Below are 26,103 nucleotides of genomic sequence, written 5' to 3'. Positions count from 1 at the left end.
CACTTCTATACAGGCAGCAAAAATCTCAGAACAAAGGTATCATTGTCAAGGGAAAAGTCAATCTCCTACAGGGGCACAATTACCATTTCTTTAATAAATGTGTGCCGTTATAAAGTGTTTTATAGTGTATGTAAACAAACTCTGAACTAGTTGTACATATGGATTTCAGCATCCTTTATCATTTATCTGCCACTATATACAAATAGAACTGATGGAAAACAAGACCAACAAGCAAATTATACCAAATTTCTTATCAGTTATCCCCTTTTGTCATTGGTTATTAAAATGTCTTTCATGTATATTACACACATATGTGACCTCTATTACTTCTACCACTCTTCCAACAAAAGTTCTTCCATTTTGAACATGATCTGTAGGGATGTAGCGAACTGCCGATTTGGTGTTCGCGAACGCCGTTCGCGAACACCGGCAAAAAATGCGAACGTTCGCGGACAGTTCGCGAACTTCGAACACCCGCTAAAATCGTTCGATTCGAACGATCGAAGGATTTTAATCATTCGATCGAAGGATTTTCATTCGAATCGAACGATCGAAGCCATTCGATCGAATGCTTTTCATTGAATCGAATGCTTACAATCGTTCGAACGAATGGAAATCGTTCGATTTTAGCGGTCGAAGGAATTCGAATGGTCGAATGGTCGAACGACTTGTATTCGAATCGAACGCGAACTCAAAATGCGAACGTTCCCAAACGTTTGCGAACATTCGGCGGACGCGAACGGTCGAAGTTCGCGCGAACTAGTTCGCAGCAGAACAGTTCGCTACATCCCTAATGATCTGTTACCCTAAGATTTGTATCTCATAGGGGATAATTCTGTGCCAGGTATAATATTTGTTTCAGGCTTAGAGCTGTAGGCACAAAGTTTGCCCAGGTGCAATAACCTATAGCAATTTTGGAGGTTATTTACTAAAGTCTGAATGCCAAAAACTCAAAATATTCGAGTTATTTTAACTATAAAATTCTAATTTTTAGTGGGAAAAAAACTCTATTTTTTTTCCGAGATTTATTACACCCCGAGGATGGAAAAAAGTCTGAATCTGAAAGTCCAGCATCTCAGGTTATATATAAGTCAATGGGAGAGGTCCCTATCCTATTTGAAAGTTTCTCTTGTCTACAACTATTTCTGATTTTTCGGGCAAAAATGCGAAAAATTCGGGGTTTTGAGAAAAAACTCAGAAAAAATTGTACGATTCGGATTTTCACTCGATTTTATCAAGTTTGTCCCAAATCTAGTTAAATTGTGCTTTTTTTATTAATAAATAAGGTCACATCTAGGATTCTAGTTTGGTCAGACTTTATTAACTTAAATACATAAATTCAGATTTTGATAAATAAGGCCCTAAAAGTAAAAGACCAGTAAATGTCACCTTCTAAAAACTAAAGGAGTTGGCCTTCCCATAATTTGAAGCTTTCTGCATTTTGGGTTTTTCATATAAGAGATTGGATACCTGTATAAAATAGTTTTGTAGATTATTTAATTTCCATACGTCACTTGTATATAAAAAAAAAAAAATCACAGAATATTTTCTATCGCTTTTTGCTTATGCTTACTCTTTGTCTTGACAAATTTTTGTCATTCCAGGGATGCACTAAATATTCAGGTTCTCCAGGCGTTTGTTGACTAAACTCACTTGGTGGAGGCTCTTAGGTGAGAAAACCTTTTGATAAAGAATAAAAAACCAACACGTCAAGCAAATGTAAAGCACTAGTACATAAATGAATTGACAGGAATTATTTTTTGTTTTTTAAAAGTTGTATTGGGTTTTACAAAAACAAGCAAGATATAACATTGGTCCATTGAAGGACTATAACACAAACTTATACAGCTTAGAGAGTTAGGTGTCCTAGAAGAATTTGATGATGGAGAATACACCTAAGCTGTTATTAGAGCTAAGTAAGAAAACTAAAGTAAAACAAAACATATTAACGTAATAATGCTCAGCTTATCTTGAAAGTAGAATAAGAAAGATATTATTAAGGATTTCCTGGAACATGTAAGTGACCACAAACACATCACAAATGTAAATCAACATTTTGAAATGAGTTACAAACTACAATTATAAATGTAGCAGTCCAAGTGAATGGAGTTTGTTAGTAGAGTCAAAAAAGTCCCAATTGTTAATAAAATCTTGTTTAAGGTGAGGATCAGCAGTCTTAATCCTTATCACTTCTTGCCAGCATAAGTGATTTAAGAGGGACAAGATATCCTTTATTGAAGGTGTAGATACAGATAACCAGTTTAAGAATAACAATTTCTTTGTAGCTGCTGTCAACAATGTAATAACGTTGTTAAGTTTATTGAATAAAGATTTTGGGTGTGGCTTCAAAGACGAATCAGGGTAATTCAGGTGTAGTAATGCCCAAACTGGATTTAGTTTGATATGGAGGTTAAATTTGTGATTCAGAAACTTTTCCAGAGCGAGACAGACTTTATGGATTTCAGGGCAACTCCACAAGTAATGAAACAAGTCAACATTTAATTGAGTACATTTAGGACAAAAGGATTGGGAGTTTGAACCTGAAAACTTTTTGAACATTTTCCCATAGCCCAAATGGACCATTTTAAAATGTTGAACTCTCCAATTTAGAGTTTTAAAATTCAAGTTATACTTATGAATGGATTGAGAAAGTTGGTTTGGTGAGATTTCTGTTTGTAAATAACCCGACCATTTATCCGCCACTTTAGCAAGAGGGTGATTTTGTTTACCCGATGATGGCCATAGTTTTTGAGAAATAAAATGTATGTTCAATGGATAGAATTTCTCTATGAATTTATTTATTGAGTCGGCTATCCAGTGTTTCTGGAGGGCAAGTGACTCTCTATTTGGAAAACCCAGCAAACCACTCTTGATAATGTATATGTAGTGATCACATGACTTCAGGTTATTTTGACTCCTAAAATAACTCCAACTAATTAAATTGCCATTTGTGGGTGCCACTACATCTTTGATCATAAAAGGTGGATATTTCCTTCTGAATGGGAGGAACCAAGGATATCCCAATCTTGATTTTTTCCCCAAAGAAGTTCTAAAGGCATAAATGGGGTTTGCATATGATTAAAGCCATGACTTGAGAAGAGAAATTTCCACGTGAACAGCGCGTCTCTGAATAGAGGGTCTTTTTTGAAATCTGAAGGAATCTCATTCCATTTGTAATGAAGAATATTCACTATATTGGAATGATTTTCTAAAGTTATTTCTAATTTAGGGTTTATATATCTATCTCCACCTGACACCCATTCGACTAGATACCTGGTTATAGAAGCTAGATTAAATACCCTGAAGTTCGGAACTCCTAACCCCCACAAATCGTAGGGGCAACGTAATTTGGAAAGGGAAATTTTAGGTTTCTTATTCACCCAGATAACGTAGGTCAGAGAAATCTAGCTTTTTGATATCTGACTGCTTTATTAGGAGTGGTTAATGTAATAAAAGGTAGATTATTTTGGGAAAAATTTGCATTTTAAAAAATGCTATTTTCCATTTTAGATTTAGTGGAGCATTTTTCCATTTCTGACAAAGCAAAAACACTTTATTGAATGCTGGGGTAAAATTCAATGCATAAAGTTTCCTCAAATCTGTTGGGATTCTAAGACCTAAATATGTTATGTATGATTTAGGATGTTTAAATCAAGTTTCTTAAACGAGAGTCCGGTATAAATACATTAATATTCATTAACTCGGATTTATTTACATTTATCATATAACCTGAAAAAGAGCCAAAATCTTTAAGTAATTTGAAAATCTCTACCAGTGAGTCATTAGCATTTTGAGTTAACAGTAACAGATCATCTGCAAATGCAAGGGTTTTCAAATTAATTTTGTTAGTTTTTATACCATGGAATGAGACCAAGTTATCTAGGGCTTTAATCAAGGGTTTAAGGGAGATATTAAAGAGTAAAGGAGATAAGGGACAACCTTGTCTGGTTCCTTTAAAGAGTTTGAAAGGGGAGGATTTCGCTCCTGCAATTGATATTTGGTATTCAGGAGAAGTGTATGGGTATTTGACGAAGCTGGAGAAAGGGGCTGTTATTCCAAAGCGCTCAAGGCATTTAAAAAGATGATCCCAGACAACATTGTCAAATGCTTTTTCAGCGCCCAGACTTATGATGGTACATGGGATTTTGTTTTTTCTGGCAAATGAGATTGCTGAAAAAACTGCTCTTATATTCTTTATGCCTGAATGATTTTTAGGAAGCCATTTTGAGTTTCAGAGATAATTGTAGGTAGGATTGAGGAAAGCCTGTCAGCTAAAATTTTAGAAAGCAGTTTAATGTCTTGGTTTAGTAATAAAATAGGTCTATAAGAAGAAGGTAAAGAGGGGTCTTGGAAAAAACTTTGGTTTGTGCTACTGCCACATAACAAAAAGTATCTATGGTACCACTCAAAAAATAAATATTAGATGAGTGAAGATACAAAAATGTATAATAGAAGAAATAATAAGGAGAAAACACTCACAGTTCACCTCATTCCCAAGGTGCAAAAACCAAAAACACTGTATCCAAAGGGTGTGAGGGTCTCCAAAAATAAAGAGGCAAATATAAAAAGTAGAAAAATTTATTAGGACATGAAGACCTAACGCGTATCGTGCCTATAGGGGCACTTACTCATAGGCTAAATGGCACACCCCTGTACATCTGTTATATAGGGGCTGTGACCAATCACAAGATTACAAACACATGTTACCACTCCACACAATAAGTGAAGTTCCACCTAGTGGTGAAAGCATAAAATGTTACATACATATCCTAAATAACAAAAGATACACCTCAAAAATTAAACAAAAATAGACAAATGAAAAGTGATATATATAAATGGTGCAACTTCGCACTCTAATGCCAGGCAATTTTTCGTTCTGGCGAAAGAGCGTTACTAAGCAAATTCACTAAGTTTTTGATTTTACTGACCGTTACGTCTATCACCAGACTTCACCACCTCAGACCTGGAGAAGTGCAATGGAGTAGATAGGAGTTTGTCAGAAAAAAGTTGAAAAAGCTAGCATCTTTTCCTTTCTACAGGGTGATAGGCTGGAAAAGATCGAAAAAATTTTTTGGAGTGCCCTCCTTCCCCCCTACATTTCCTTACTAGCGTAACTTCGAACTGCTGATCGCATTTTCGCTAGCGCAACTTCGTTCGGTAAATTGATCACAACTTCGGATCTTCGTGAATTATCGTTGTCCAGGCGAATTTACTCCGGGCGAAGTGTTATGATGTGCGCGAAGCCAATGCTGGTGGATTTTCAAAGGTAAACAAATTTGCCCCAGAGTTTTTGAAGTAAGTTCAACTCAATTTGTCTACAATGCAGCTCACTGCCAATCAGAAAGTCAAAGTTTTTGTGTGGGAATAGAAAAATGTTCCTTTGCATTAGTTTGTGTGATTGTGTGTGATTCATCAGAGAGAGCTGAAAGGGTGCATTGGCTCTAACCACAGGTGCAAATGAGCATGTACAGAGGCAAGTACCTTTCTGATTTGGGTCCATTTATCTTCAATTTTGCATCCAAAGTAGCATTTTGCACTTCCACATGCATTCTTAAATAAGCCTTAAAATATTGATAAGTTATAGCAAGCAATGAAGAGTACAACAATTATTTTCCTAACTTCAATAACACCCATGTCATCCACAAGCCACTTCTTTGGTATTCAGTAGTGATGGGAGAATAAATTCACCAGGCATGGATTTGCTGTGAATTTCCATGTTTCGCCGGCAGCAAATATTTTCCTTGTGACAAAGTAGTTACATAGTTACATAGTTAAATTGGGTTGAAAAAAGACAAAGTCCATCAAGTTCAACCCCTCCAAATGAAAACCCAGCATCCATACACACACCCCTCCCTACTTTTAATTAAAATTCTATATACCCATACCTATACTAACTATAGAGCTTAGTATCACAATAGCCTTTGATATTATGTCTGTCCAAAAAATCATCCACGCCATTCTTAAAGGCATTAACTGAATCAGCATCACAACATCACCCGGCAGTGCATTCCACAACCTCACTGTCCTGACTGTGAAGAACCCCCTACGTTGCTTCAAATGAAAGTTCTTTTCTTCTAGTCTAAAGGGGTGGCCTCTGGTACGGTGATCCACTTTATGGGTAAAAAGGTCCCCTGCTATTTGTCTATAATGTCCTCTAATGTACTTGTAAAGTGTAATCATGTCCCCTCGCAAGCGCCTTTTTTGCAGAGAAAACAACCCCAACCTTGACAGTCTACCCTCATAATTTAAGTCTTCCATCCCTCTAATTCCTATTCTGTCTCTCTAAACTCTCTAACACTCTAAACTTATTGGAGATTAAAACCTAGAAACAATCTCATGTAACATTTCTCAGAGTGCTCTTCTGAACAACTGTTCAATTTTTTGTATTCAAGATACTTAAAACACTGCAGTTTTACACTGCTAAAATAATGAATTTGAAACAGCAGTGTTGCTGTATAGTTTAGCCAGCCGGTCAGCCATGAAAACAATTAAGTTACTAGAGCAGAAAATCGCCAGATTACTCTTCTTTGCTAAATAATTTAATTTTCTGCTGAAACATAGTTGAAAACAAGTCACTTGACTGAGCAATAAAAATTGAAAGATATACTGTTCCATGTTTTGAAGGGACAATGTAAACAGAAAAAGTGATGGTTTGTCTGTATGTTAAAGGAATTGAATGAAAATGGCTGGGCTGTAGTGTTCTGTTATGTTACACATCCAGTCACTCCAGCCTTTGTACATTACATTTCTGACTAACTATATTAGAGACATTTTATTTTGCACATACTATCTATTTACCCATTTTTTCATGTTTACACTAAACTGTTCCTTAGAGCATGATTTGAAAGCTGGTATTAGAGCATCACTTGTAGTGATTATTCTGCTGTCATATGGGCAGAACTTTTCAGAGAATGTAAGATAACAGGCAAGTTAATTGTTATAGTCCTCCTCATGTAATAGCAAGAGGCCTGGCTCATGTTGCAAACAGAAAAGACTAAAGTCTGGAGCAAGTCTTAAAGGAATTTTAACTGCCCTGATCCTAATAACAGTACATTTATTGGAAAAAATAATTGCTGCATGACAATTTACTGACACAGATTATCAAGGACCTGAGCAGAAATTATGCTATATTAGATCTCTTACAACCTGAAAATGATCTAAAAATGTACCATAGAATTCCTGGATTATAGTGGTTATAATATAGTCTCATATAAGTTACAAAAACAGACATTCACATTTAACAAAGACATGTACACCTCAGGAAGGTAAACTTAATTTACCAATTATTAAGAACAATATTTCAGTAAATACAGAGAGACAATACTTTCTCAGCTATAAACATATGATACAAATGGTTCTCTATTAATATGATATGAAACCGTTACTGTTCACTATGAAATGTGAAAGTTTTAACCTTAAAGGGATACTGTCATGGGGAAAAACATTTTTTTTCAAAATGAATCAGTTAATAGTGCTACTCCAGCAGAAATCTGCACTGGAATCCATTTCTCAAAAGAGCAAACAGATTTGTTTATATTCAATTTTGAAATCTGCCATGGGGCTAGACATTTTGTCAATTTCCCAGCTGCCCCTGGTCATGTGACTTGTGACTGCACTTTAGGAGAGAAATGCTTTCTGGCAGGCTGCTGTTTTTCCTTCACAATGTAACTGAATGTGTCTCAGTGAGACATGGGTTTGAATGCTGTTCTCAGATCTACCAGGCAGCTGTTATCTTGTGTTAGGGAGCTGTTATCTGGTTACCTTCCCATTGTTCTTTTGTTTGGCTGCTGGGGGGGAAAAGGGAGGGGGCGTGATATCACTCCAACTTGCAGTACAGCAGTAAAGAGTGATTGAAATTTATCAGAGCACAAGTCACATGACTTGGGGCAGCTGGGAAATTGACAATATGTCTAGCCCCATGTCAGATTTCAAAATTGAATATAAAAAAATCTGTTTGCTCTTTCGAGAAATGGATTTCAGTGCAGAATTCTGCTGGAGCAGCACTATTAACTGATTCATTTTGAAAAAAAATTTTTTTCCCATGACAGTATCCCTTTAAAATTTTTTATCCATGGTAAGTCTCATTCATAGGTTACAATGATACTTGAGTACCAGTGCTGTTGATTCTATGATATCTGGCACGTGTGGTTAAATTGAGAAGTATGGACGAGGAAGGCAAAAAAGGAACTCCAGATGGTACAGACACTTCTTTTAGGCCCTATAAATATTAAGAGTTGTTAAGCAATGTTAAGCAGGCCACAAATAAGACAAAAAATAGAAAAAAGGAATTGATAAATCAAATCAAATATACACCTCTCACCCCTCATACCCTCTCACCTGGTATAATTTCTATAAACTCGAGAAACCTTGATGTAATTGCAGTATTTAAAAATGGATCTACTGTCAGCCTAGCAGTTAAAGGCTTGTAACTTTTTTAGTGGGAAGTTAAAAGGGTAGTTAAGAGATTACATTCATCGAGGTTGTCTGACTAATATCCTTGCTTTGTATGATGCTGTATATAAACATAAAAGAAGGGGCGCACTCCCATCGTGTAAAATTCTATCAGCATTTTTATTCAAAGAAAGATATATTGCACTTACAATTTAATAGAGAATGACTGTTCATAAATATAGTCTTTTAAATCCGTTCCCAACGCATTTGGTTGTGTCCCGACTTTCTCAAGGGCAGTGGAGTGCTTTATAGTCGGGACACAAGGAAACACTATGGGAACAGCTTTTACAGACTTTTTTCATGAACACTCATCCTCTGCAGTTTCCCCTGAGTCCCTTGTTTATACCCTACTGCTACTACACCCAAATGTTAGATACCAAATAGAAAATATGGGAATAGACAATGGGGTTTAAAGGCTTTTATTGGCTTTCTTCAAAGACCTTTCTTGATGTTAAAGGGATACTGTCATGGGAAAACATGTTTTTTTCAAAACGCATCAGTCAATGGTGCTGCTTCAGCCGAATTCTGCACTGAAATCCATTTTTCAAAAGAGCAAACAGATTTTGCTGTATTCAATTTTGAAATCTGACATGGGGCTAGACATATTGTCAATTTCCCAGCTGCCTCCAGTCATGTGACTTGTGCTCTGATAAACTTCAATCACTCTTTACTGCTGTACTGCAAGTTGGAGTGATATCACCCCCTCCCTTTCTCCCCCTCCAACAGCCTAACAACAGAACAATGGGAAAGTAACGTGATAGCAGCTCCCTAACACAAGATAACAGCTGCCTGGAAGATCTAAGAACAGCACTTAATAGTAAAAGCCAAGTCCCACTGAGACTGATTCAGTTACATTAAGGGGCAAATTTACTTAAGGTCGAATATCGAGGGTTAATTAACCCTCGATATTTGACTGTCGAAGTTAAATCCTTCGACTTCGAATATCGAAGTCGAAGGATTTACCGCTATTCGTTCGATCGAACGATTAAATCCTTCGAATCGTTCGATTCGAAGGATTTTAATCCATCGAATAAACGATTTTTCTTCGACCTAAAAAAGCTAGCTAAGCCTATGGGGACCTTCCCCGTAGGCTAACATTGACTTTGGTAGATTTTAGGTGGCGAACTAGGGGGTCGAAGTTTTTTCGTAAAGAGACAGTACTTCGACTATCGAATAGTCGAATAGTTGAACAATTTTTAGTTTGAATCGTTCGATTCAAAGTCATAGTCGAAGGTCGAAGTAGCCCATTCGATGGTCGAAGTAGCCAAAAAAACATTCGAAATTCGAAGTTTTTTTTATTCATTCCTTCACTCAAGCTAAATAAATGGGCCCCTAAGTAGGAGAAATGACAGCCTGCCTGAAAGTAATTCCATCCTAAAGTGCAGGCACAAGTCACATGACTGGGGCAGATGGGAAACTGACAAAATGTCTAGCCCCATGTCAGATTTCAAAATTGAAATTTTGCTCTTTTGAGAAATGGATTTCAGTGCAGAATTCTGCTGGAGCAGCACTATTAACTTATGTGTTTTGGAAAAAACATGTTTTTCCATGACAGTTTCCCTTTAAAAAGCAAAAGACAGAATGAAGAGTAACAGATACTGAGAGAGGAAAAGTGAACATAAACGTATTATTTCAGAAACGGTACCGAATATTTAATTGATTGTATTTAGAAAGTTTCTTATATCAGTATGATGAAGTTTATATCAAATTTTAATTTTCGCAATAGAGTTCAACAACAGCCGTAGAGTCCCAGTTTGTATACATCACACAGACTTCTTGCATACTCCGGGGACTTCAATTCTCGGTACACCAGCCTGCTGCCATCAGCCCTGTTAAGTGCAATAATACAATGAGAAAGCAAATCATGGGATAATGAAGTTATTTGTTGAAACTTCTCACATAATAGATTTCCATTGTGGCAGAACTGAGAAAGCTGTTTTGATGTAAATGGAAAGCAGAGCAGGCTAGGTAATTAGATAACTAATGACAACTCAAGCTAAAGACATAAAATATGGAACATGGAGCTATAAAGAGACACGAACAGGATGTAAGGCCATTTCATCACAGAAAATAAAAATAAGCTATGAGATACATAAACAGGTAACCCAAGAGGAAGCCACATTGTGACTATCAAGACAGATGAGACCCTGAAGGAGAGTTATCTGAGTACCAAATAAACAGAAGAGTCAAGGTCTTTGGTGTTAGTGCAGATAGTTTCAGGCTCTGACAGATATATGAACTTATTGTATTTTACGCTGAGCGTCATTGCACCCTGGTGTGCCTGTCCTTGCCCGCTCCAGTGATATATGATTTCATAGCAGGGAACATTATTGAGGGCATTTATATTCTACCCTACTGTTTAGTGAGCGGTTGAACACATTCATCTTTTTTTTGTTTGGTTACATTAATTGTAGGGAACCATTTAGCACTTTATACAGCTAGTATAAAGCATGTCAGCCCTTGATGAGAGAAGATCGTTTTGGCTGGTGTGGAAATGGAAGAAATCAATGTACTTGAAATGCCCAATTAACTCTTATTTATTATATACAATCCCAGTCCCATTGGCTCTGGATTGCAACATGGTGTCTGAATATGGGCACATGGGGCATAACTATAGAGCATACAGATCCCTTAAACTGCTAGAGTTCCAGATGGTATATTATGGGTGCCCAGTTGACACTGTCTGATAAGCAATTCCAGTATATGTTGAAGACAAATACACTTTTCATGTCTAATGTCTAATTCTTTGCTTCAGGTTACTGCAAAATGCCCAGGGCTTGAAAACTAGCCAAAGTCGGTGTAGTATCTAGTGATTCCTGAGAATGCCATGCTTTGCTTCAACAAAAATTTTTGAAACAGTGAAATTTCACCAAAACGCTATGAGAAGGTGACATTACATTGCAGTTAAAGGAGAACTTAACTAAAGTAGTAGCTAGAAATGTTGTTCATTATATAATTTGTGCTTCTGTACCAGCCCAAGGCAACCACAGCCCTTTGGCAGGGAAGATTTGTGCCTCCAAAGATGCCCCAGCAGCTCCCCATCTTCTTTTCTGCTGATTCACTGCACATGCTCTGTGCTGCTGTCACTTACTGAGTTTAGGGACCGGCTCAAAATATACAGTACCCATAGAATATAAATGTCACAGTATAAGGCTGATTAGTAATTAAAACAGATAATTAGTGATGGGCGAATTTATTCGCCAGGTGCGAATTCGCGGCGAATTTGCGCGATTCGCGTCCAGCGAATAAATTCGCGAAACGCCCGCGAAAATTCGCCGTCAAAAGCCGTTTCGCGAATTTCGCGCGAAATTCGCAAATTTTTCGCCGAAGCGAAACGGCGCAAATTCGCCCATCACTACAGATAATTACTACATGGCAGCACATAAACCAGTGCAATTAGCATCATAATTTAATAATTAGCCCGGTAGCATCAGCTTATATTACAGACAAACCTCATTTTCTGCATTATGATTTGTGATGACCCCTAAGCTTAGCTTCTCAACAGCTGCTCAGAGCCCACTGAGCATGTGAGTGTCACAGACACTTTCCAAGATGGAGACCCCTGTGACAAGTTTGAAGTCCTGGATCATTGCTGCTATTGACAAGCTGAAACTGTAGGCTGGTGCAATAAGTTCATTGTATAAAATATGGCATTTCTAGCCATATTAATTTTTAGGGTTTAGTTCTCCTTTAAGGTGTTCTCTGTGATCTCTGGTTGATGTGGAAGGCAAGGGGTACATAATAATGAAGTTTCGGGGTTTTTTTGGAGAAAAAAACCATTTTTCTTTTCAGCTAAACATAACGCATGACAAAGTTATAGCAAAGATATGCTGAAACCATGAACTTAACTACCAGACTGTACTGGGCAAAATAAATCGCTCATACATTGTCGTAAATACAAAGTCTCAGCTTAAAGCAAAACTAGCGTGTAATGTCAAAAATCAACATTTATGGCCACCAGGCATCAAAGGAAGACTAAGAAATAAATGAGCCTGAAAGCCTTAACATTATACTGACTACTGTGGTGCATCATGCAAAAGTGATTACATTTGGGAGGGGGGGGGGTTCGCCCCCACCTTTTTTTAAATGATTTCATGGGATTGTAAGACTTTTTATGATTCCCAATCTTTTTTCAAGACGTTTTTATAAATGTATGAGTTTTAAGACAGACATGAACAGCGCTTACTACTTGATACCTGTATGCTGTTGCCCTGGGGTGGTGGGTTTCATTGGGCTTTAGGTTTAGAAATGTACCAATAATATACAAATATGGGACCCTTTAATCCAGAATGCTCAGGAGGTGGTCTTTCCATTATTTGGAAATATATCTAATTATATCTTCATACCTTAAATCTACTAGAAAATAAACAGTATTTAACCCCAATAAGCTGGTTATGCGTCCAATAATGATCAATTATATTTTATTTGGGATCAAGTACAAGGTACTGTTTTATTGTTACAGAGAAAAAGGAAATCATTTTTAAAAGTTTGGATTATTTTATTATGATGGAGTCTATGGGAGACAGCCTTTCTATAATTTGAAGCTTGCTGGATAACGGGTTTCCGGATAACAGATCCCACGCCTCTAGTTAAAATATATTTGTTGCTGGGAAAAGATGGAAAGAAGATAGTTGTAATTTTTACAACAGTAAACAAATAAAACTGTAGTGGGATGGGAGAAACACACAAGCCCAGATGAAGGGGATAGGGGTTGGACATAAGAGTTGGGATTAGCCTTTGCTGTTAAAGGAATGCTGAAATTAGTATTTGAACAGCAGCTGGGGCATCTGGTAGAGACAAAAAGTAAGGACTGGAAAGGCTAGGGAGTTATGGTTAAACGTGTAGATCCTGGTCAGGAGTAGGTGTAGCGATATGGTAGCAAAAGGCTGCAGCATGAAGGAGAAACCTGTGGTAGCGAACATGAGAAGCAGCAGCCAGCCTTCAGCCCTGATTTGGACTGTTGTTGGGATACCCCCCTACTGGGTTACATGTAACGAAACCAAAAAAACATTGAGCGCTATATTCACACCAGTAATAAGGGTGGTGCTAAATAAAATCTTCTTAAATAACTTGTCAATCCCTTAATACAATTAATTCACTAATGAGTTCATTAATGCAACTAATTACCACCTGTTCACAACCAATTACCATAAAATTAATTCAAAATTAATACAGTTTGCTCTCAATATAATATAGTGCAAAAATAATAGACAGTTTTATCTACTGCAAATTGGAAGAAATGCTATTTCTTATCCATGTCTCCATTTGGGATAAAAAGAACTAGAGCACTAAAGGACCCCTCCCCCCCAAATATATGTACAATATTCCCATGTGTAGCCGCTGCAATTTCTTTAGTCCAGTGGCTTTTGCTATAAAGCTAATAAAGTGCAATGGGATTCATTATTTCCCTTTGTTAAATAGCAGTGTAAAGTAATTGTTTCTTCTCCAAATATCCGGAAAGGTCTAATTCATTACTTTGTCAAAAAAAAACCATGATAATATTATGCATACCGTATAAAGCCCATTAAAAACTTGTATTCATTAGTGACAAAATTCAATGACACACTGTTTAAAAACGAGTAAAAACCTAAAAAAAATTAGTGATGACCAAAATTTTGCCAGGTTTCGCAGCGAAACAAAAAAAGGCGCCCGTAGACTCCAATTGGTGTTGCGTGTCAGGAAGCGAAAGGGTAAAAAATAGATGGAAAGCCAATACCTTGTCTGCTACAAATGGGTGAATCCCAAACTTTATTCCATGGTGCTCACAACACTTCAATGTGTGTGTATGAACATTGAAGTGTTGTGAGCACCATGGAATAAAATTTGGGATTCACCCGTTTTTAGCAGACAAGGTATTGGCTTTCCATTTATTTTTGACTATTTCACTGGCGAGTGGCTAGGCCAGAGCCGCTACCCAATTCCCCTATCTGGACTTTAATGAGGAAGCGAAAGGGGACAGATTCACCCATCACTACTAAAAATTCTTAAATTGTCCTCAGGCTACCCAAATGACAGTATGACCCACAACTTATATGCAGCACCTTAGTAGCCTAAAATCCACACCACTGTTTTCTTTAGGGGGGAGATGCGCCTTCCTGTATGCAATCCCCTCTCTATATAAATACAATCTCTGGAGTATAGCCATTATAGTATAGCTACAGTGCAAATATTTCAGTATTTCCTTTCACCCTTTATAGATTGACATGTGCATACAGTATTAAAAAGAGTATTAATAGTAATATTAAAAATAGTAGACTCCAGGTATTCTTGCATGTAATAGTAGGACGTCTAGTTCAGACATTTGCTATCCAAAGTATGCTACACTGTGATGCCACACTTGATTCATGGTACTTCACCTTGCCTCACACTGATCCTCTATGATTTTTGGGACTTTTAGACCCATCATTAGGGGTCTACTATTACTAGGTTATAGGTAATGGTTCTGAGTGAGATTTATCTGTTCTCACTTGCCCATTTGAGGGCAGCTGCTCCAGGGTGGCTGGCTGGTGGTCCGTTCACTCCTGTAAAGCTTTGTGGCCTGCTGCTGTATCTTTCTAGTTATGGATCAAAATGGTTCAGTTTGTAATTGACCGTTATTGTTAATAAAACCATGACCTTTTCTGGTCTCAAGATGTTTCTTTTTGTACAGGTTTGGGATCCCTTATGCCCCATCTCCCATAGACTCAATTATAAGCAAATAATGCTATTTTTTTTTAAATGATTTCCTTTTTCTCTGTAATAATAAAATAGATAGTGATGGGCGAATTTATTCGCCAGGCGCGAATTTGCGGCGAATTTGCGCGTTTCGCCGCCAGCGAATAAATTCGCGAAACGCCCCCGAAAATTCGCGGCAAAAACGGGCGCCGGCGTCGAAAAAACGGGCGCCGGCGTCAAAAACGAGACGCTGGCGCCGTTTCGCTAATTTTTTAACGGCGCAAATTCGCCCATCACTAAAAATGGTGACTTGTACTTGATAGTAATTAAGACTCCATATTGGTGGCAAAACAATTTTACATGATTTTTAGTTTAAAGTTTGGTGATCACCTATCCAAAAAAACCCAGGTCTCCAGCATTCTGGATAATAGATCCTATACTTGTATTAACATTGGTTAAAGGGTAAGGGGGGTTTGGATATATTTGTGTGTGGATGATGTCGCCCTGACAGTGTGATGTGTTGTGCCAGTCTCTGCTTTTTATCATCATGGGAACTGATAAAGATGAGCAGCTGAGCACATCAAAACCCGAGTTGATGACAGAGGCAACATGCCGCATTATTTTACTCTATCTTCAAGCTTGACTTATTTCCTGTCCCTATGGGAAAACCTTTTTCTTTTTCTGCCAGTCTTTGTGTGAGTGAGCTAAACAAATCCCTACATGCCATCTGTTCCATGTTTTCTCCAATACAGGAAATGTATGAAAGTTTAAAGAAAGAACCTTTCCGAATCCCTGAAGAGGAAGATGCCTGGGAGCTTGCCCATGCGTTTCACAAGCCTCACCGGGAGGGATGGCTTCTTAAAATAGGTGAGCCTTATCCCTTACCCATACTTATATCATATGTAGCTTGAAATGGCATTAACTCTCATGGAACAAGCTCAGACATTCTTTGCACTTCTTGCTTTATGTTAGACAATATCCCTCTCAAAATATTGTCACGCCTTCTCCAACAATATGATGTATCTTTAGGAAAGGAAAATGCCGGCATGTGCCAGATAGTTAATGACCTTAGGTACAATCTGTTAATATATTGAGATGTGTGATGCCAGTGCCAAAGTATGCAGTGATGCTGGGGAACAGAGAATTTGTAAGAGAACAGAGGCACTGCCAATGTTGTAAATTAGGAACCCTATTATTACTATTATTGTTTAAAGGCATCGAACCCTCAACCTTGCACAGGGTCAGACCCATTCCTCCGATTAGCCCCCTCGAAAAAAAAAAGATATATGGTGCCGCGCTGGTGTTCACCCCCGGTGGGCTACCAATGCTCCCGTCTGACCCTGCAGAGCACAGTTTCCCCTTGATAGAAGCCCTTGGGCGGTAATCATTTCCAAATTGATAAGAAACTGTCAGTAATATTGGCAGCCTTTATAGCATTGCCATTCTTCTTTGAGGCTAGTTTTTAATGAATGTGCCAGCTTAAGGCAGAAAGCTGAATAAATGAAATAATATTTTAAATTTTTGGTTTTCCCAGCACCTTGGGCATTCGAATTCATGGCCCAGTAGTGGCTCTACTATAATTTCCAATGTGTATAAGAAACGGATCCGCACACACACTGATTAATGCAGTCGGGGAATATCCTATATCTACTATAATTTCCCCTTGACTGTTAACATGAAAGCAAAAGGAATAAATATTTCACTATTCTATGCAACATGATAGGATACAGTTCTGCTGCTTTACTCCCTCCCCCATCTCTTTAAAACTCCAGTCTATAACTCCCTTGAAAATTCTTATGACAATTGTGCCTAATATTATACAAATACAATTAATATCGCTTTGAAGTAGCACCCACTTTATAATGGCAAGTTTGCCCTGTGTGTCAAGTGGGTCAGTTAATGAGTCAAACAGTTGTAAGTGTGTGTAAATGTCCACTTCAACTCCCTAAACATTAAAATATCAGCTATTATAGAAAGCAAAGAGAGCTACCTATGCTTAAATATTCTCTGTGCAGTTCTGCAGGAAACATCATTAGGAGTAAACCCATTGATCATTATAGAAATACTTCTTTATTTAAAGGGGTTGTTCGCATTTAAGGTAACTTTAAGTATGTTATAGAATGGCCAATTCGAAGCAACTTTTCAATTGGTTTTCATTATTTATTTTTTATAGTTGTTTGCCTTTTTCTTCTGACTATTTGCAGCTTTCAAATGGGCGTCGCTGACCCCTTCTAAAAAGCAAATGCTCTGTAAGGCTACAAATGTATTGTTATTGCTAATTTTTATTAATCGTTTTTCTATTCAGGCACATTCATATTCATATTCCAGTCTCTAATTCAAATCAATGCATGGTGACTAAGGTGATTTGGACCCTAGCTACCTGATTGATTAAAATGCTAATTGAAGAGCTGCTGATTAAAAAGCAAAATAACTCAAAAACCGTAAATAATAAAAAATGAAAACCAATTGCAAATTAGCTCAGAATATTACGCTCTAAATCACACAAAAGGTGTCTCAAAGGTGAATAACCATTGTAATAAGTTGGTGTTTTCATACTACAGTGTTTTACAGGTATTGTTATCAGTACAGCATTAGCTTGACAAGGCACTTGCATTAATATAAAGAATAAAGCCATGAATACACTATATAGATGACATTATCATGTTCCATAAATTAGGAAAATCTTTTTTTCTTTTCGAATCACTGTACCGTAGAGAGAGAGACGATAATTCATTAACCAAAACCTGGAACAGACTACATATCCCCAGGAACTAACCATGCCTTAATAAGTACATTTTTCTCACATGATCTGAATGAAATTTTGTTTCGTTTAAACCCCAGAGATGGAAACTAATTAGAGCATGCACAAAATGGGATATTGTAATGGTTCATAAAATACACACAAGAGAAACTCTTGTAGCAAGAAAATATGAAATTCCACCACCGTCTCATGTGAGAGGAAACAGCGGTGAAACAGGGAAGATAAAGGGGAGGCTTAGTCCTGGAATGCATATTTGGACACAAGTGCCAACTTCTGGATGAAATAACTACATTTCACTATATATATGACGGGAATATGAAAGCATAGCAGTACGTGCATAGTTAGCACAATTTGTTTCCTTACCTCTGTGGGGTAGAGTCTTATTAAAGCCATACTGCCTTTATTTAGGAAAATGTTACTGATGGTGCAGTTAGATAGACAAACAATTACTGAAAAGTCTATGCTTCAGGATCTAATTGGAGCTGACATTTTACAAGGCGGCTCTGGTGGTACATACGGCACTTTGCAAGAGATTTATATATCTTCTGTCACCACGTCCCAAAGGGCCTATTTATTCTTGATCATTTCCTTCTAGGCTTGGAATATATCTAAGAAGCCAAGCTTCTTGATGATGAGGAGAGATGAAGTCCACATTTAATTCAGAGGAAAACACTGATAGAACAGTGGTTGCTATTTATATTTGACATGCTCTGTTCTCCCTCATTGCAGGTGGTCGGGTAAAAACATAGAGATGGTTCATTCTCAAAGACAACTGCCTGTACTAGTTTGAAGGCATCACGGTGAGAGGGGGTAATGGCATAGGGAGGGATGCTCTGCTGCCTGACAGATGGCTATTTCATTACAAGGGGCTAAATGTAGTTGTGTTTGACTGTTTCTAGCACAAAGAACCTCTAGGAATAATCCCTCTTGATAACGTATCAGTGGAAATTGTGGATCCCAATAAACCAGTAGGTAGACTTTGGTGGACATCCCTATGCATTTGATTGGTCATAATGTAATTTCTAGGGCAGGAGTACCCATATTTTGTAACCCATGAGCCACATCCAGATGTGAAAAGAGTTGGGGAGCAACGCAAGCATGAAAAATGTTCCTTGGGGAGTGCAAATAATTGGCCATTTGGTAGCCCCTATATGGACTGGCAGCCTAGGAGGCTCTGTTTGGCAGACCACCTGTTGTTTTGCAACCAAAATTTCCTCTAAACCAAATATAAGCACCTGCTTTGAGGCCACTGGGAGCAACATCAAAGGGGCTGGTGACAAGCATGTTGCTTACAAGCCACTGGTTGGAGATCACTGTTCTCGGGGATCTTTGTAAACAAATACCATTTGCTTACACTCATAGGGGCAGATTCCTTAAAGGGCGAAGTGACTAATGTTAGCGAAAATTTGCCAGTGTGACATCATATGCCAATTCCCTAATGGGTGCAGGCCTCACTTTGCTAGCGAAGGAGATAGACGCTAGCGATGCTTCGCACTCTAACGCCAGGCGAATTTTTGCTTTGGCTAACTCCGCAAATTCAGTAATATGCGGATTTTACTGAACGTTACCTCTCGCGCCAAACTTGCCTTGGCCACCTCAGACCAGGAGAAGTGCAATGGAGTGGATAGGACTTCCTCAATTTTTTGTTGAAAATTTACATAAAACGCTGGCGTCTTTTCCTTTTTTTCAGGGTAAGAGGCTGCAAAAGACTGTAAAATTTTTTGGGTACCAGGGTTCCCCCCTACATTTGCTAACATATGGCACATAAACTATACACTGGGCTCATATGTAGGGCATTATAACAACTTGATTTCATTATGGTTCCCTGGGCTTGTGTAGTGTAATGTATTTGCTGCAACATATACGTCCATTCAACTTTCACTTCCCACCGTATGCAAATTAGCCAACGCTAGCGCAACTTTGCTTTGCTTGGCGAAGTAACGCTGGCGCAACTTCGCCAGCGTTCGGCGCCCTGGTTGCAACTTCGCATTTTAGGGAATTAGCGTTGTCCTGGCGAATTTACACCTGGTGAAGTGTTGAGTTGAAGTGGGTGAAGCGGTCAATAGCAAATTTGCACCGCTTAGAGAATTTGCCCCATAATGTTTAACATACTACTTTCTTACGCCAACCCCTTTTTCATCTTTTCATCTTTTCATCATTACATACTCTGTTTTATTTCTTATGTTGAACCGTTCTGTTCCCAGACCTTTTTTGATCTACATGGGAGAGGACAGACAATCAAAGCATGCTAAACACATGGGGATGGGCAAATGGTACAGGGGAATCATCAGTCATATCGCCTTTCTGCTCCTAATCAAGTAGAGAGAGACAGTTGGGTAGAAAGCATCAGGTAAGAAACAAATTAAACTAATCTAATACCTGACTGGGGTGTTTCATAAAACTATATGGAATGATACCGTGTAATAACTTGTGAAAAGTACAGCTACGTATATGTTATTATAGTAATTTTTAGCTTCATGAGAAAAATCAGCAGTCATGCATCTTGGGGAAGCTCATGTCAACATCAGAGCCTTTGGTACTTCAGATGTTGTTGAACTACAGTTGTGATGAGAATGGTAACACTACATTCATAACGATACAGGTTTGATTTTCCAGAGACAAACAAGGAAAATTATCATTACTATTATTATAATAAAATCATTATTGCACTATACTATAATAAAATACTATTACTATAATATAATTATTATTTCCAGAGGCTATTTAGAATATACTGTATCTAATTTGTATCTACAATGCTTTTCACTGTTTCAGTCCAGTCATTCATGCCAGAAGATTATTTTAATGATTAAGGATTTGTAACAGTAAAGCCTCATGAATACTGGCCCAATAAACATTCTCTGTACTAAACATTATCATTCAAGGAAGCATGGCTGTTATCTTTGTAAATATACCCAGATAGTAGGGACCCACACAAACACTAACCCGGATCAGCAGAAAATAACACGGAGACATTCTCACATCTCACACCCAGCTATGAGCTCTCTTCACATCCAGCACAGTAACAAAGATCAGTATTTGGCCAACAGAGAAATGTCTCAATCCCTCAAACTGTTCTGCAAACAGAGACACACCATACCGTAGAACAGGGGTGTCCAAACTTTTTTCACCAAGGGCCATATGCGGTAAAATATACAAACAGCCGGGCCACTCACTGTGGACACGCCCATTTTGTGGCCACACCCCCCGATTACCATGTTCATTTTACAAATTTTAAATAAGTAACACACACATACAAACACACAGACAGATACACACACACACACACACAGTGACACACACAGTGAAACACATACATATAGTAACACACATAGACACACACACACACATACAGACAGATATACACACACACACATACAGTGACACACACACACACACAATGACATACACACACACACAGTGACACATACAGACAGACACACACACATACAGTGAGGCACACAAACATACAGTGACACACACACACACAGTGAAACACATACAGACAGATATATACACACACACACACATACAATGACACACACACACACACAGTGGCACACATACAGATAGACACACACACAGTAACTCACACACTCGATCTGTAACTGACTCCCTTGCCCGACTGCAGCCTCACTAAATCCACCCCTCCCCCAAGCCAAGCACCGAACAGTTTTACTCACAGTTCATGAGATCATGCAGGAAATCCAGGCCAGGTTAGGCAGCAGTTGGAGCCATGCTTTCAGTTTGTTTACTGGCTCCCCCTCCCTCCCCGCACTACACTAAACTCCAGTCACGGGGAGGGGAGGGCGGAGTTTAGGACAGGCTTCTGTAGCTTCTGTGAAGCACTGTAGGTTCCGCCCCTCAATGACGCCGTGGAAGGAAACTTTTTTTTTTATGGATGCTGAGAGGGGGGAGGGATTTCTGCACTCTGCGGGCCAATTAAAAATGGATATCGGGCCGCATTTGGCCCGCGGGCCGTAGTTTGGACACCCCTGCCGTAGAACTTACTTTGCACTTACTCACATTTATTACTCTGGAACTTTCTCATCACTCTCAATATAAACCAGCATTATGAGATAATGATAAGCCTATTTCACAGATACAGTACTGACAAACTCATAGTCACTCACATAGCAAAATAAATATGATATCAAGGGTGTGGTGGGGGCAGAGCAGGCATGACCAAGACACACCTGTATCCTGTCAGATCCAGGTCTTGTACTGAAGAAATAGTTTACAGTTTTCACAAATAAAATTCACAGTTCAGCAAACACTGAAGGGCTGCAAGTTGGACACCTATGATGTATATGCTGAAGATATCTGCTTATTTGTAGTGATAGGCCAATAAATTCGCCTGGCACAAATTCGCGGGAAATTTCGACGCCGGGAATAAATTCAGGAAACTTCCCCGGAAATCTCAGATTTTCACATTTTTTCCGTGCAAATGTTCGAATTACTCGATTTTTTAGTGAAAACATTTGAATTGCTCGATTTTTTGTGAAAATTTTCAAATTGCTTGATTCTAGTGAAAATGTTCAAATTGCTTGATTCTAGTGAAAACATTCGAATTGCTCGATTTTTTTGTTGAAAACTTTCAAATTGCATGATTTTTTGGTGAAAACTTTAGAATTGCGCAATTTTTCTGGGAAAACATCCGAATTTCACAATTTTTTCATGAAAACTTTTGAATTTCACGTTTTTTTTCGTGAACTTTCAGATTTCACAATTTTTTCATTTTTTGGCGAAACAAAACAGCAGAAATTCGCCCATCACTAATTATTTGTTCAACCAGCACCTGTTATGGGTGTACAAGTAAATCATTCCCAGTCAGGGCAAGAAAGTCATTATAGGATATAAAAAAGGGGGGTTGTGGGTGCACACCTAAGGCAAATTTCAAAATAGCCCTGTCTAAGTAATTCAAGTAAATACTAAATATGCAAGTGCATGTAATATTAACAACAGGGTTTTTTTGTTACAAAGTTATGATCATAAAATTGATAAGTCACCATGCTACGTCAAGGTAAACCCCACTTGTTCACCTCTTATCATAGTATAAAAGGTATTTTACCTCTTTGCTTAATAGCATTACTTGAACATCTCCTGTGCTTTGGTTTCAAACTGTGAGCTAAATCCTCCCTCGCCCATTGCTGATGCGGCTTTTAAAGGAGAAGGAAAGGTTAAAACTAAGTAAGCCTTATCAGAAAGGTCCATCTAAATATACCAGTAAACCCCCAAAGTAATGTTGCTCTGAGTCCCCTGTCAAAAGAAACACAGCATTTCTATCCTTCTATTGTGTAAACATGGGCTTCTCTATCAGACTTCCTGCCTTCATCTTAAACCTCATTGCCCTGGGCAAGAGCATGCTCAGTTTGCTCCTCTTCCCCCTCCCCCTCCCTTCTCTACTGTAATCTGAGCCCAGAGCAGGGAAAGACTCAGGCAGGAAGTGATGTCACACCATGTTAATACTGCAGCTCCTATCCTAAACAGACAGAGAGTTTATAGAACTTTTTACACAGGTATGGTTAAACATTCTCCAGAATAAATATAGCATTCTAGCTTGCACTATTGCAGCTAATCTATTGGCAATAAAATGCCTCCGTAGCTTTCCTTCTCCTTTAAGAGGGAGAGACTGTGGTAGTGAGGTGTAATTAAAAACAAAGTAGAATGATATGTGAAGTTACACGTTGGTGTACTTTATTTCCCGCTATTGATAGTAAAGTGATGTGCCGGTCAACTAAAATTTTACCCGCACCCGACCCTACCCGATCTGGCAATACCAGCACCTGACCCTAACCGACGAGTATATTAAAAGGCATGCACGGAGGCAGAAGTAGAGCAGTAGAAGTTCGGGGCAGGGTGGATAGAGGCTAAAGTTCAGCCCGAACCTGCCTGCTGCTTGAGAACATTGTGTGGAAGTTTGTCTAAACCTGCCCAACCCGAGGGTTGACCTACGGCTTTTGGGCCAGCCCACACATCACCAGTGCAAAATCTTAGGTCATATTGCTCAGCATTTCTTACACAATATAATATGTGCTTTGTACTTATTTATATATATATATATATATACAATATCAAAACAGGGGGGTTGTGGGAGCACTCTAAAGGCTTTAAAGTATATATATAAGTATAATAAATGCTATTGCATATGTACCCAAATAGGGGTTATTTTGTTACAAAGTTATGATCATAAAAAAAACCTGTTTTGGGTACATATGCAACAGCATTTATTATACTTATATATATATATATATATATATACTTTAAAGCCTTTAGAGTGCTCCCCCCTGTTTTGATATTATATATATATATATATATATATATATATATATATATATATATATATATACACATATATATATATATTTGTCCCTCTAGGGGGTCTCTATGATCCTCAGGGGCCAAGGGCAGATGCCATATAATGCCCATATTCCTACTTATAAATAAAAATTTTTTAGATTTAACACTTTCTTTTTCATATACTGCTTCGCACGTCTCTTGTCCTCTTTCCTCCAGATCCATTCTATGATACCGTCTGTGTTCAGAAGATAAATGCAATGAAAAAGGCTCAGTAGGAATAAGATGCATCTTCCTGTAGCACAGGGAAAAAAACTCAAGAAGAATAACACTGCCCTCCTCATCTGAAACTTGGATTCTTGAATTTCTGCAAAATAGAAGATACAAGAAAATTAATTGAGAGAGTGGTCATGTTCTGATGAGTAACAATAATTTAATCTGAATGGACCATCCCCTTCATGCTACATAAGGGAAGTAGAATTCATATAAATAGGAAGTGTGCAGCCATGTACCCAGAAAATGTCACTGTACATTGTACATACTTTATATGAATGCCTAAAGTACTAAACTGAGGATTTCATACTACATTTTTATAAATCTAGACATTGCATTAATATGAATGCACCATTAAAACACAGAACAGACTGGGCAGAGCCCACAATAAGAACACTTGGGAAGACTGCTGTATTAGTTCTAAAAAATAAAACAGGACACGTCTTTACTATTTTAGTTTGAGCAGCGCCTCCATGTTAATCCTGGAGAGCAATTGGGAAATTGGGGCAGTGTTGGTTTTAGTGCAGGGCTGAGATGTTATCTGTTTCCCCCAAGAAGAAGACCTCTTGGTCAGATATGTATTTTGCTAAAACAATATATATATTTTTACACTGTGTGCTAAATATTAAGTGATGTCAAACCTGTAACTGGATCAAAATTCTGCTATAAATTCTGCTATATGCAGCAGGTCATTCAAAGCAGATCACTTGCAGGTGAGATCAGCTGGCAAAGCCATTTGTTACAACAAACACATTATCAACCAAAAACACAGCTATGCCATTTTTATGAGTTATTTTATGAGTTATTAAACACATCTACAGGGAGACTTCCATTGGTGAGAATGGAAAATGATATGTGGTGAGCAGAGGCCAATAAATTGTCAAGCAAATGCCATGGCTTTCCAGATTTCATTGTTGAATTTCAGGCAAGTATTGGAACCAACATGGCTAGAGTGTATGCCAAGACTTCACTTGCGGACCAGAGTCCATTATGCGATCATTTTATAATGGTTCCAAAAGACCCCCAGTTATTGGTTTAATCCTACAGAAACCTGTGATGATGTGTCTATTAGAGTTCTATGAGCAGATTCAGACAAACAAATATCCTAAAGAGCTGATCCTGTATGTGTCTATGCAAGTAATATACTAATATCTGCAATTGTGCAAGAGCAAGTAACTATATACAAAATGTGGAGTCTATTATTCAGAATTTGAAGTCTAAACCACACACTGTTGGTGCCACCCACTGCATAATCTTTGCTGTTGGAATAGAATTGCCATAGTGCTGACACTGTAGATTGTATGGTACCTATTATACCTTTTATCTATTCCAAGTTGCATGTTTATTATCAACAAACGGCATGGCATGATCTAATACAAACCAATACTGATAGGATTAAAAAATAAGATAATCAAGTTGTTTTGCCTTCCCATTACATGACTAACTCCTACGTTTTATTACAGAGGAGCAGCAGATCACAGAATAATTTCTGGTTTTTAGAGCAGTCAAGTTAACCGTCTCCTGGATAATATGTGTACCAATTTAATATTGTAAAAATTGAACAATCCAACAAATTCAAAATAATTTCACAATTTGCCATATTATTTTGCTTGTCATTTACAAAGTGTTTGACATCAGTCAGTGTGGGCTCAGATCATAACTTTTTA

General features: G+C 38.0%; 1 protein-coding gene and 1 pseudogene across 1 annotated transcript in view; one reads left to right on the top strand and one right to left on the bottom strand.

Moving 5' to 3' along the window:
• LOC108715797 (ras-related C3 botulinum toxin substrate 2) overlaps nt 1-21,802 on the bottom strand; it is a 65,125-nt gene extending 43,323 nt beyond the window's left edge. The window contains exons 1-2 of the mRNA XM_041561662.1: nt 21,550-21,802; nt 1,574-1,680 (exon numbers count right to left, since the gene is read on the bottom strand). Coding sequence (XP_041417596.1) covers nt 1,574-1,599 — 26 coding nt within the window. The 5' untranslated portion in view covers nt 1,600-1,680; nt 21,550-21,802. The remainder of the gene's footprint in view (nt 1-1,573; nt 1,681-21,549) is intronic.
• LOC108715024 lies at nt 15,509-25,486 on the top strand (annotated as a pseudogene).
• Nucleotides 25,487-26,103: the final 617 nt, after the last annotated feature.

This window comes from Xenopus laevis, chromosome 4S (genome assembly GCF_017654675.1).
Source record: "Xenopus laevis strain J_2021 chromosome 4S, Xenopus_laevis_v10.1, whole genome shotgun sequence".
NCBI lineage: Eukaryota > Metazoa > Chordata > Amphibia > Anura > Pipidae > Xenopus > Xenopus laevis.
This window is presented reverse-complemented; position numbering and strand designations above follow the sequence as displayed.